The sequence below is a fragment of the Anoplolepis gracilipes genome, chromosome 1, assembly GCF_047496725.1.
Source record: "Anoplolepis gracilipes chromosome 1, ASM4749672v1, whole genome shotgun sequence".
NCBI lineage: Eukaryota > Metazoa > Arthropoda > Insecta > Hymenoptera > Formicidae > Anoplolepis > Anoplolepis gracilipes.
The window spans coordinates 24,317,973-24,332,202 of NC_132970.1; the positions used below are offsets into that span (position 1 = coordinate 24,317,973).

The following is a 14,230-nucleotide window of genomic DNA, read 5'->3' on the forward strand; positions in this document are numbered from 1 at the left end:
AACTTTAAAAAATTAAAAAATTGTTTTCATTAATAATTTATTTTAATAAGAAACTATATAATTAAAAGTATAATATGTATATTGTGAGAGAGAGAAAGAGAGAAAGAGAGAGAGAGAGAGAGAGAGAGAGAGAGAGAGAGAGAGAGAGAGAGAGAAATTGAAATAAATTTACGTCAGTTTTGTAAACAATAGATTGACAATTTTTCTATAAAAATTAACTGATTTTTATAATATTATCATAATTTTATCATTTTATTTAATATAACAACAAATAAGTTATAAGGTTTTAAGCGACATTTTACATAGCAATATTAGTATCTTGAATAGTATTGTCAAAATCACATAATGGGAATTTATTGCGCATTCTTACATATTCTGCTTAAACTTATCCTGTCAAAATACTGTAATGAATTATTTTTTCATTAAGTCAAGTTATGAGGCTTTAAAGTTACAATACTCTACCGACATCAGTATTAGCCAATACTACGCGATGGTTGTGCGATCGAATTTACATCTCTCGTATGGCTATATGTTTACGTGCATGCAATTAAATTTTATTTTCTATTTTTTCTATTAAATTAAGCATTTTGACAATTTCTCGTACATTTCAATCTATAAAACCATAGTAGCCACTATAAAAAGAATCTCATAGTTCTCCGACAAATTTTTTCAAATTTATTTCAAATTTTGTATTTAAAAGTACAAAAAGACATGAAGAATAATTATTTCTTGTTATTCTACACAATTATTTTCTGAATCAAAATAAAAAAAATTACTAATTTTTACATTGTTTTCATTCATTTGCATTATATTTACATGCTAAAAAAAATTTAGCAATTATTATACCATTCGATAGAAAAAAGTTTCAGTTTTAAGAATCTATTTTTTTTAAATTGCGATAAAATTGCAATAAAATACGATGATTCTTAACGAAATTAAATCTAGCAACCAAAGTACAAATGTTCATTTTTTATTTACCCCATAATAACTTCGAAAAATCTTAGAAACACTTTGAAAAAATGATTTTGTAGAGAAAATTTTAAGCTTTTACATTAAAAAGTCAAAAATTTTTGCAAATTTTTTTGGATACGTGACAGTTTCACAAAGTTTTCAAAAGAAAATTTGTTATTTTGTCTTGCTTGTAGTTTTCTATATGTAAAAATTACAAACGCAAAAATAATAGTAATCTTTCAAAAGAGAGTTTTAACCTTTAAAACCTTTTTTTATTTAAATTTCCTTTATTTGTAACAAGTTACAGCTGACTGAATTTTGCATATTGTTTAAAGAAAAAAAAATTAGTGTTCTAATTTTTTCGAGAAAGTTCTTTTAATCAAGACGCGCACCGTGCATCTTTACGCGAGTAGGCAGTTTGAAAGTATGTTAGATTATAAGTTTTGCAATAGCGGCTGAACCGATCGAGTTCTGCTAAGCTATTACAATAAAATTGACATCGCTGAGTTGTTCTAATTAATCTTTTTTTATATTATATATTTATTAATTTTTATTTTTAAAGAAATTTTTAAATATTTTAATATTATACATTATTATACATTATTTTTATAGAAAATTAAAAAAATTATTTTATACAATAATTTTTTCAATTAAATTTTTTCTATATTTAAAATTGCGTAAGTTTGTATTCTTTGGATGTAACTTGGGTACGATTTCACTTTTTACATTTTGTATGTTTTTACTTTTTATGATTTGATATTTGTAAATTAAAAAAACACTATTTTTGAAATTTTATTTTATGTTTGTCAACTTAACGCAATTTTTTATAATTAGAATAACACTATTTTGTAAAATTTTGCTTTATGTTTCAACTTAACGCAATTTTTTATAATATTACTAGCTTTTATAAGGAATTGATATAATTAATATAAATATTTTGCACAACAACTTTTTTTATATAACATATTTTTAAAAACTAAAGTAAAATTATTTAATGCAATTTTTTAAAATAACACTATTTTTTGTAAAACAGTTTTTGTAGAATACATACAACGTGCCCCTGAGCTCAATGTTTTATTTATCTTTTTTTTAAAAAGGTATATACACACACACACACACACACACACGTGTGTGTGTGTGTGTGTGTGTGTGTGTGTGTATGTATGTCTGTATGTATGTGTGTATGTGTGTGTGTGTGTATCTTATATGTATATATTTACTGTTATATTTATTATTATTACATTTATTATTATAGTTTATAAATTTCTTCAATACAGGTAGAACCAGTGCAATGGACATTTGAAAATATTGCTGTAAATGAGGATGCTAGTCCGAGTGAACTTCGACATCTTGCTGATTTTTTGTCAAAAAAGCAATTTGATCTTATAATTAATCTGCCGATTAGGAGCAGTGGTGCTCGACGTGTTTCCAATATTATGACACATGGTTATCGGACGAGAAGGCTAGCAATCGATCATTCCGTACCTTTAATTACGGATGTTAAATGTGCAAAACTTTTGGTCAAAGTAAGTATTTAAACTCGAACTTGCAAAAGTATTAAATAAAATATATTATGTGTATGTGTATATGTATAAGTGTATATGTATAAGTGTATATAAAATAAATATAATATAAACTAAAATAAAATTTTTGTTTATATTTACTTTATATGTACATACTTATACATACAGATAAATTTTGGCTACCAATATTTCAAAAAACAAAATGTGTGATTAAATATAATGATTAAAATTAGCAAGGCAACCATTATCTTCTCATTTTTTTAAACTACATTCTACATTACTCTTACGTCAGTGATCAAAGATCATTTTTGATAAATAGATTATATTACTCATTTTTATTAGTACAATTTGGTTTACATTGTAGATAAGGTATATTAAGTGCAAAGAAATTACATATTTTAAGATTATGTTGATAGAACATTTCTCAATTTTTATTTATACACGAAATACAAAATATCATTATTTACACAAAAGCTAGAAACATTTTATGACTAAAAATTAAAGTTATTCCAAAACTAAAACTACTCAAAAATCTATATCTAATTTCTCTATTTTTATGTATTAATATTTCAAAAACAGCTATTTATTTTTTTATAAGAATACAGAATGTGTGTGTGCGTGCGTACGTGCGTGCATGTGTGTGTGTGGGGAGTGCGAGCACGCAATATATAGAATCTTTGATTACCATTAAAATCTAGCTAAGCATATTATTCTAATTATATTATAATAAAATTATGATATGTATAAATTTTGTTTAAACAAATAAATGTAATATTTTTCTAAAAGTTTTATATACAAAGTAATTGTTTAAAATTATTTTTAATTTCTTTAATTTTCATTGATAACATTTTTTTCATTTAAACAGCTAAAAAGATACAATAATTAGTTTTTCTCAACGTAGCGCGTCCGTACCGCTATTGTAAGTACAAATAACGTTAATTATATGTTCAATTAATTTTTTGATAAAATATAAGAAAAAATAAATTTTATATAATTAAAAAAAGTTATTACTTTTATTAAAATTTATTCTAAAGTTTGTAAAAAATAAAGATGCGTATATAATAATATGTTAGAATTATACAAGAAAAAATATTAATTTTTTTAAAACTCATTTTCGCGTAAATAATTTTTTGTTAAGAGAAACAACATCTTTTGTTAATTATACAAATACATAATTTATTTGTTATATACATTCAATCATTTATTATTTGCATCACATATATATATAGATTGTATAATTGTGTTATTGTGTAATATAAATATGTATCTGTGATAAATGATGACAATATATGGTTTTCTATGTATGTACTCTTTACTTATTTTTATTTATGCTTTATTTGCTCTACATATTTGTGTACTTTTATTCTCTATATAGGCGATGAGAATGATTGGTGGAAAAGCACCGCGGATGAAAACGTATACCGATTGCGTGTCATCGCGCAAAATGATCAGACTACCTGGCCTTATTGACGTGCACGTACATACTCGTGATCCTGGAGCGTTGCACAAGGAGGATTTTGCTTCTTGCACCGCGGCAGCGCTTGCCGGAGGCATCACAATGATCTTTGCAATGCCCAACACCAATCCAGCGGTGGTGGACCATCAGACTTTTGCTATCGCCAAAGAAGTAAGAATTCATATATTTTCCAGCAAATTTTATTTTTACATAATATATAAAAAATTGTTTTATATAAATAAATAAATATATATATATATATATATATATATATATATATATATATCTTATTTGCAAATTATATTAAATGCATTTTTGATGAAAATACACAATACATAATAACCAAAGCAATTATCATAATTAGAATTATATAGATTTTAAATAGATAAATCTTTTATATATACATACGTATCTGCTATATATGTTCTCACAATTATCATTTATGAAATGTGCAATGTTATAAATGATAAAATGTTATGCATAATAAAGAAACATCAAAACTTTTAGTATGTTTGGTAATAAAATAATGCCGAAGAGAACATATGTACATATGAAACTCTAAACTTTTGAAACAATTGTTGTTATTTGTCTTAGTATGACATAATACAATTATAGATGAATAAACAAAGACATGATAATTTCTTTCTATATCGATAATTTGAAAACTGCGTACTTATAAAAACTAATTGTTGAAGCAAACGAATAAAGTTTTTAACATCGTGATATTATATAATCATAATAGCTTAAAAATGACACATTTTTATCGTTATGAGTAATATTACTTTTTTTTTTATTTAAAAAAACCTAATTCACACATATGTTTATTTATTATTGCGTGCACAAAAGACATCTTACATAAATATTACATAAATTCAAAATCTAGCTTGATATTTTGCGTATATAAAATTTTTTTACTTATCTAAAAAAACTTTACTTTTTTATCTAAAATTAGAAATAGTTACATAATTTGGAAAAAAATTTTAATTAAGATATATTTTAAATAATTTATTATAATAAGATAATGAAATTTATTTATATTATCCATACTGGAATAGCGAGCTGCTGTTGGTTCACATTGCGATTATGCACTTTTTATCGGTGCCTCATCGGACAATTATAATATCATACGAGAAATAGCCCCGCAAGTTGCCGCTCTGAAAATGTACCTAAACGAGACGTTTACGACACTTCGTCTCACGGATCTTACTGTTTGGATTAAGGTATAAGAAATATCAAACAGACTCTCAATATATGTATATGTATGTTTTAGTAAATGTAGTTTATTTATTAATTTAGTGTATACACATTTATTTTTCACGTACATGTAGTTATCGTTACAATTTATATTAGCAATTGTATAATGTAAAGCTGTTTTTTCTTTTTTTGCAGCATTTTGAAAGCTGGCCTAAAAAATATCCTTTGTGCGTGCATGCGGAAGGACAAACTACAGCTGCGGTTCTTTTGCTGGCGAGTTTGCACAACAGACCGATTCATATATGTCACGTGGCACGTAAAGAAGAAATAGAAATTATACGCGCTGCCAAGGAACATGTGAGTATATTAACAACATCTAATTAATAAAATTAATAAACTAAACTAAATTATAAAATCAAAGTACTTATATAAAAAAATATATTTAACAAACGAAAATAATTGAGATAATATTGTAATAGGAATGAGTAATGAAATTTTAAAAATTGATTTTTTATGAGATATTATAAATTTTACGTTTAACATTGAAAAGAAAGTATTTAAATTTATACTTTAAAAATTATTTTTAGATTTTAAATTATGAGAGCTTCCCTCTAAAGATATTCTCATTTATGTATTGCATATATTTTTGCAGGGATTGGCAGTTACGTGCGAGGTATGTCCGCATCATTTATTCCTTTGCCAAGATGACTTGGATCGGATAGGCAATAAAAAAGGTCAGGTAAGACCTACTCTAGGAACAAAAGAGGATCAACAGGCTCTTTGGGACAATTTGGATGTTATTGACTGTTTCGCAACCGATCATGGTACGTGAAAATTTCATCATTATTTCTCGAATTTTGATTGTAACTATAATTACGTGACATAAATTGTGTTTTTTAACTTCAAATTTGCGCTATAATTAAAAAGTAAAATTAATACATCGATGTCGTGAAATGATAGCAATCAACATTATTCCATAATACAAAGATAAAAAATGAATGTTTCATGTTCATATAACATCTACTTTATTTTGCTTTTAACGTACAAGAATATTTTTTTTTCGTGAGGTAATGATATTATATTGGATATTTGCACTTATTTAGAAATAAAAAACAATTATAGTGTCCTGATAAAAAATAAATATTTTGATAATTTACAAAATTATTATTGCATGTGTGTGTGTGTGTGTAATTTATTCAAATGAAAAAAATAGATAATTTTTAGCAAGAAATGAAATGTATAAAATTTATATCTTTTGTCTTGAAATGCCGATTTGTATTTAAGCTCCACACACTGTACAAGAAAAGATTTCCGAGAAACCACCGCCAGGATTTCCCGGATTGGAAACTATGCTACCGCTGTTACTTAATAGCGTGCATGAAGGAAAATTGACTATGGAGGTATTTTATCTTTCAAGCGTATTATAACTTTTAACGACGTTTGGCTGACGTAATGAGTAAAGAATGTTGATAAGTTCTCGATAACAAACGCGGTTGTTATATATGTCATTCTCTAATTCGGAGATAAATTTTTATATTTAACATAATGTAATAAATCAAGATATCTAAAAGAAATTTATTGTGAAGAAAAAAATTTTCAATTCTCTAAATTTTATGAAAATAAACATATCATTGTCATAATTTTTTCAAAGATAAAAGAACCTATGTTCTAATTTTGCGTAATAAATCGAAGGCTACAGTAGTTTGTTTGAAATTTATTTTGCTTTTGATGAAATTCTAAAAAAACTTTTTAATTAAGATGTATTACCATATTTTAAAATTAATATACTTTTACTTATAATTATAACTTGAAATATATAATGACCGATTTTAAGCAGCTTAATTCTTGATTTTGAATAATAATAAATATATATATATACATATATATATATATATATATTTTTTAATATCGGAGCATATTGAGATATGTATATTGTTATCTTATCAAGGTATTTTACAATTTACGCGTTGCTAAATTTATATAAAATTTATATTTTCATAAGGTATAACGTGAATAAGCTACAAAAATGGATAAAATGGAGTAGGCATTTTTCTTTAATAGCAAACAACGTCTATCTAAAAATTCTATTTCCTCTTTATACACTATGTGATGTACATTAAAATAATCTATGTAAACTCTCAACAAAATAATTTTCTAAAGTTTTGTTTAAATACAATTACGTGTAGTTTTTACGTCTATTCATTACGTGAGGGTTATTTTCTGATGCTAAATCTTTGATAGATTTATTTGTGGTTCTATAATGGAAAAAACGCTTTCTCGTTAAACATTTTTTATATATTAAATTTATAATTTCAATAATTGAAAATTTAATTTGATTAAACTAATATTTGTATATAAATATATAATATATAAATATAATTTAAAATACATATAATGAGAATGTTATACCTTGTACATGAACGTTCTCTCGCTCGCTCTCTCTCCCTCTCTTTTCAACAGAAAAATTATACAATAGTTAAAATATTAGGTATAAAAAATACTGAATCACTATGAAAATTATTGTATTTGTTTATTGTGCAGGACATTATTGACAGATTATATCGAAACCCCAAAAGAATCTTTGCTATTCCTGATCAGCGTAACACGTATGTCGAGGTCGATCTAGACGACGAATGGATCATTCCGGAAGCAATGCCATTCAGCAAATCAAAATGGACACCTTTTGCTGGCATAAAAGTTCGCGGTTCTGTGCACAGAGTAGTCTTAAGAGGCGAGGTTGCTTACGTCGAGGGAAAAGTTTTGGTAAATCCTGGATTTGGTCAAAACATTAGAGATATACAACACAAGACAAAAATTCCGACGCATCACATACCGATGATATCCAGTCAGTCTACAGATGCCATCTGTAAACCATTGCCACTATTGGACGGTCTTTTATCGCCAAATTATGAAAAGTCTAACATACATGCTGAGCATGTCGCTGATTTGTATGAAGAGGAACGAATTGGTACGACAATGCTAAAAGAATTGCTAATGAATTTGCTAATGAATAATATGCAAAAATATTTTAAAAAAACTTATTATTATACATTTCTAAAATTTATTTATTAATTAAAATTTATCTTGTCTAGTTAGAATAAAGTATTCCATTTTTCATGAATTTCTTTCAATTGTGTGTGATATATTTATATATATTATTTTTTATGAGACTAAATATATACACAATTATACACATACACATTTAATTGTGTGTGTGTGTGTGTGTGTGTGTGTGTGTGTATATAGAATAACATTAAGACACGTTTTAGCAACATTTTTAATCTAAGTAAAATTTATATAAATAAAAGTAACAAATGTAACAAATATTACTTCTGGCATTACATGTCCTGCCATTGTAAGAACAAAAATAAGCAACTTACAGTTTTCTATTATAGACAATAAGATGTAATGCAAAACTATTTTATTTTCCATATTATTAGATTCATTTACGCATCACCTGCAACTGGCATCGCACAAATCGAGTGTACATTTCACGTTAGATAATGATGCAAGAGAATATACTAAGATATTACCCTCTCAAAGGACTATCTCACCATTGCCAATTAGCAATGTCACCAGATACAAAAGTGACAGTAATCCGAATCTATTTACGACTATAGTCCCATCTATTCCAACCGTTCACGCAAGCAGCAGTCTAATCGGACATCATATACTTACCGTAGATATATTTAACAAAGAGATACTAAAATATATATTTAATCTTGCGGAATATTTCCGAAATGCTATTAGAAAAGAGCGACCGTTGGATTGTGTTTTAAAGGTAATTAAAAATAATTAAAGATTATGAAAACTTATGAATATTGTTATACAAAATTGTAAGAATATATCAGATAGTATAAAGAGGATACATATTGATAACATTAATTTTATATTTGTATGTGTGCACATGTTGCTGTTATGCACGATTTACTAAAAGTGTGAAAACCTTTTTGAAAAATATGCATTCTTAAAAAAAATGAAAAATTTCACACAAAAGTTATAAGTACTTTTGTTCAACAGATTATAAACTGCAACATAAGAGAAAACCAGCTGATTTTACCGAGATTGAATTTTATACTATTATAATAAAAGATTTTGTAATATAAAATTAGATCTCGATAAAATCAACTGATTTTCTCGCATGTTGTACCTTATAACCTGCTAAATAAAAAAATGTAATAGACGCAAAGCTAGATAATGAATAGTTTTCGTGTTTGACTGATTTATAGCCACCGATATTATTAAAAGATAACTTATAAAAAGATTATCATAAAAAACTCATCGATAACTTCAAAACAATTAACCCAAAGTGATAAAATTATTATTAGTATTTTGAGAAGGGAAGGTTCAAGAAAGACTATAAGAATATGTAATAAAAAATAGGAAGTTTTATTTAAAAAATTCAAGGTGACCTTGTCCTTCATGATGTCACCTATGGTCATACTGCCATTGAATGTCTTTTTCAGCTTTATAACTTTTGTGTGAAACAAAATTTTTTCAAAAATGTATATCTTTCAAAATATTAAGCAGTTTCTATCCTTTTGATAAATTTGATAAATTCTGTATATATATAATTTTTTATATATTGTATGCCAAATTGATACAAATATATTACAAACTTTTTTGCGAATAATTTTGAAAATATATCTAAACTATTAGAAAATGTATGAAAATACCGTCTTGGTTCTTAATAATACAAATCTATTTGTCCTATTGCTTTCAAAAGAAATTATATAAGTATTATTTACGTTTAGGGAAAAATTATGGCTTCCATCTTTTACGAGGCCAGCACAAGAACATCATGCAGTTTTGCTGCCGCCATGGAACGTCTTGGTGGTCGCGTAATATACATGGATGGTTCCACATCGTCGGTAAAAAAAGGAGAAACCTTAGAAGGTCTGTAGAAAAGATTTTGCAATAAAAATACAATTCTCCCGAAGAGTGTGTTGGGAAGAATGTCTATACTATAATTTTCTCAATATGTGTAAAAACAAATTATAAGAACAATGCAATCTAAGCTTTTATAGTTTATCACATATTCAATGAATTTTATTGAATTATTGCTTTTGTAGATTCTATAGCAGTCATGGCAGGATACGCGGATGTGGTTGTACTTAGACACTCGGAGCCGGGCGCGGTAGCTGTGAGTATTCGAATTACACACATAAATAAAAAGTGTGTGTGTGTGTGTGTGTAAAAATGCAACACAGTTTTTCAAATTATAGTATAATTATATTATAATTAATAGAATTACTTTCAATAATTTTATTTCTAAAGTTTTAAATGTTTAATTTTAATTATTTTTAATAAATTACTGAGAAAATGTTTAATATTAATTATTTTTCTTAGTACGGTCAAATAATTGGGACCAAATAGCTTTTGGGACAATAATTATTATAGATTTTTTATATTTTGTGTATTTTTTCATCTTATACAATATATTATTTCGCCCCTGTATTTTATCTCTCTAAATTCCATCCTTGAATCTAAACTATATTTGTCTCTGACAATGTCTTCGAGTTCCAAGCGCGCTGTTAAGGGGTCTATTTGTTAAATAATGGCAGTCAAATTCGGAGCAGTTGTCAAATAGTACGGTCGTATTAAGATAGTTTCCCTTCTCACATTCGAATATTTTTACTCAGACTCTATTAAATTAATAAAGTTATCGTTCTTTTCTAAACAATATTTAGTTTAGAGCTGATGATACCCGGGTATCCGGACTGTTTCATCCAGATAGTGAGACCGTTCTATTCGTGTACTTGTATTATTTGAATTATCTGAATTATCCTGTATTTGTACTATTCGCTACTCTTATTGTTAACATAATTGACATTTTTATAATACAATATATTCGATAAAATAATAAAAGTATAATAATAACGCACTACAATTATAATATATGTAATTATTAATTTTTTGTATTAAATATAAATAAAGATGTGAATTATTTCGATAATAAGAGTAGTGAATGATACAAGTATAAAATAATTCAGATAATATAAGTAGAACGGTCTCGCTATCCGGGTTGAACGGTCCGGATACCTAGGTATTAAGTATCAACCGCATTTCGACTAATGAACGAATACCCTTAAATAAATTTGAAGCAAGATATCCTGGTATCTAAATCATTAGTCCTAATTTAATTATTTATAATAAAAAAAAACATACTAGAATGACGTAGTTTACCAAATTCGAACGATTGCATTGCGCGCTTCGATTATCGTATATCGATATTGACCTGCGAACACAATATTAGATAAGTTATAATTTAGTAGAAATATCTCCACATACTACATGATGCGTACAAAAAGTTCCCAGACTGATTTTTCGTAAAACGTAGCGCTACTTCTTGAACAACTATGGAATTCAATAGAACTGACCTTCTTCTACAACATATAAAAATTTCAGGCAGTTAATTCTACGTGGTGGAATAGAACGCGTGGTTTTGTATGTTGTTGATTGTTGATGTCATGATTTTAAAAAGTGTTCCAATTAAGGTTTGTATTAAATTCGAAAAAAGACAGAACCATTTGCGATGATGCAAATTGCGTTCGATGATAAAGTTCGTACTATGAATCATACTATGGTGTTCGAATTATTTGCATGACTTCACAGTTGTGAATCTTTTGGTCTTCCCGCTTCTGCATTGCCTTTTTTTCCTTATAAGTTACTGAAGAAGGCTCGAAATGAGTCCGAAACGTTTAATGAAACATGATCTGAATTATTGGTTGAAAAATACTTCACGCCCTACATTCGCGTTGACTATTTATTTCCTATTTTTTCCTTAATATATTACTATGTAATATTTAGAACTTTTATTTAAGTAATTTTTTCTTTTCTTTTAATTTCGATTCCCGACCATGGTAAACCATTCGAACACCGTAATACTCATCACTTTTTTTATTTATCGAACGCAATTTGTATTATCGCACTTTGTCTAAGTTTAACACAACATTTAATTGCAGCATGTCGTTCTATTTTTGAAAATCGTGACATTGACCACAAACGATACATTACAAAGCTACATGTTTCATTCCACTAACTTAGAGATAACTGTTTAAAATTTTTATGTTATGAAGGAAACTTTATTTTATCGAGTTCCATAATTTGAGAAATAGCGCTACTAGTAAAACGTCCTACGAAAAATCAGTTTGGGTATTTCTTTTTGTACACACTATGTATTATATATACACTTTAGCAGTTTAGAACTTTTCCAATATTTTGCTATATATTAATAATAATTTACAGAGAGCAGCACTACATTGTAGGAAACCATTGTTAAATGCCGGTGATGGAATTGGTGAACATCCAACACAAGCGTTGCTCGATATTTTTACAATTAGAGACGAATTTGGAACTGTGAATGGCCTTACAATTACGATGGTAGGAGATTTGAAGCACGGCAGGACCGTTCATTCCCTTGCAAGGTTGGTACGACCAAAACAATTCAATTTCTGATTATCTAAATAATTAAATGTCAAAACTTCGAAAGATTTGACATTTAATTTCGAAACATCCTGTATATTAATAAAATATGTATTTACAATAATACATGAAAATAAATTTGTGGAATAATAATTTTTTGGATATTTCTGCCAAGGAAAAGTAAATTTCAACATTGTTAGAAAATCTCTGATGAAAATGAAAACTGTTGTGTTATAAAAAAAATAATGTTAAAATAAAACTACACACATTCAATTAAATCCAAGTGTCATTAATACTTACAATAAATAATAAAAATCTGTAGAGAATATATTGAATACATTTCTATAATAACAAAATTTAAAAAATAAATTATGTCAAATATATGTTATAGATAAATACAATACTCTAATAAAAATCGAATAACATATATAATTCTAAAACTAACGTGGGATCATTAAAAAAAAAAAAATGTTAAATTATTTATGTATAAATTGTAAAATTATGTAATGTAATTTTAGATATTATATACATATATGTGCTTCAATTATCTCTCGAGCTATAGTCATTTATTGGGCTAAAAATATTTTCCTTTGACATACATTATTTGTTGAATACTAACTTTAATGCAGATTACTAACTCTTTACAACGTGGAGCTTCGCTATGTAAGTCCACCTGGCCTAGGCATGCCGGAGCATGTTGTTAATTATGTGGCTGAACGTCATATTTCCCAAGAAAAATTTTCAACTTTAGAGGACGCTCTGCCTGACACGGATGTACTTTATATGACCCGTATACAACGCGAACGTTTTGCAACGCACGAAGAATATCATCAGGTAGGTCTTTAAGACATTTTATTTAAGTTTTATTAAATCTGTAATAATTAAAGATACACTTTTTCATATTTACATATATGTATATTACCTTACATTATAAAATGTTTTTTGTATAAGTGCAATTAGTGCCCCTAAAAATTACTATGTGTGCATTGTTTTCTTTTAAAAGTAATCTTTCTTTTATTAAAAATTATGTATAAGCGAAAGAAAGAGAGAGATCAATTGTTAAAAGTCATTAACAATATCTAATTAATATAATTATAATTTTATCTCACACACATTGTCAAGTTAAATTTTATATTTTATTCTAACCACTTTTAAACTAACTTTGTATAATACATATTTACAAATTTATCATACGCAACAGATGTGCGGACATTTTATTGTCACCTCGCAACTGATGTCTCGCGCAAAGAGAAGAATGGCAGTGATGCACCCTCTACCACGTGTCTTTGAAATAAATACAGAGTTCGACACTGATCCACGGGCTGCTTACTTTCGACAAGCTGAAAATGGAGTCTACGTGCGTATGGCATTACTGGCTATGGTTTTCGGACGCGAACTTGAACAAATACGCGCTTGTGTCGATAATTTTAGTCAAACTGTGATGCATGCTTGTAAAACCTGAAAAGTAATTTCCAACATTCCATTATTGCGACAAGAGATTTAGACAAGATTTATAAGAAAGTTAATCAAAAACATAGCGATAACTCTAACGAAATATTACGTTAACCATAAATTCTATTGTAATTTTATATAAATTTTCTTTGTTTGTAAAGTGAATTTTTTTGAAATAATTTCTATTTGTTATTTTTTTATGTAATATAATATACACTGTGTAAAATTC

At 26.9% G+C, this 14,230-nt stretch overlaps 1 protein-coding gene across 2 annotated transcripts in view; it reads left to right on the forward strand.

The window, feature by feature from the left end:
* The window catches only part of Rudimentary (carbamoyl-phosphate synthetase 2, aspartate transcarbamylase, and dihydroorotase rudimentary), a 39,450-nt gene extending 25,291 nt beyond the window's left edge, over positions 1–14,159 (forward strand). Inside the window, exons 14-26 of one of the 2 annotated variants that reach the window (XM_072898045.1) lie at positions 2,229–2,477; positions 3,850–4,101; positions 4,986–5,150; positions 5,320–5,481; positions 5,777–5,948; positions 6,409–6,524; positions 7,666–8,092; positions 8,565–8,905; positions 9,879–10,020; positions 10,197–10,267; positions 12,373–12,551; positions 13,179–13,383; positions 13,751–14,159. In XM_072898045.1, coding sequence (XP_072754146.1) covers positions 2,229–2,477; positions 3,850–4,101; positions 4,986–5,150; positions 5,320–5,481; positions 5,777–5,948; positions 6,409–6,524; positions 7,666–8,092; positions 8,565–8,905; positions 9,879–10,020; positions 10,197–10,267; positions 12,373–12,551; positions 13,179–13,383; positions 13,751–14,011 — 2,742 coding nt within the window. In that variant the 3' untranslated portion in view covers positions 14,012–14,159. The remainder of the gene's footprint in view (positions 1–2,228; positions 2,478–3,849; positions 4,102–4,985; positions 5,151–5,319; positions 5,482–5,776; positions 5,949–6,408; positions 6,525–7,665; positions 8,093–8,564; positions 8,906–9,878; positions 10,021–10,196; positions 10,268–12,372; positions 12,552–13,178; positions 13,384–13,750) is intronic. The other variant, XM_072898054.1, reaches the window with a different exon arrangement.
* Positions 14,160–14,230: the final 71 nt, after the last annotated feature.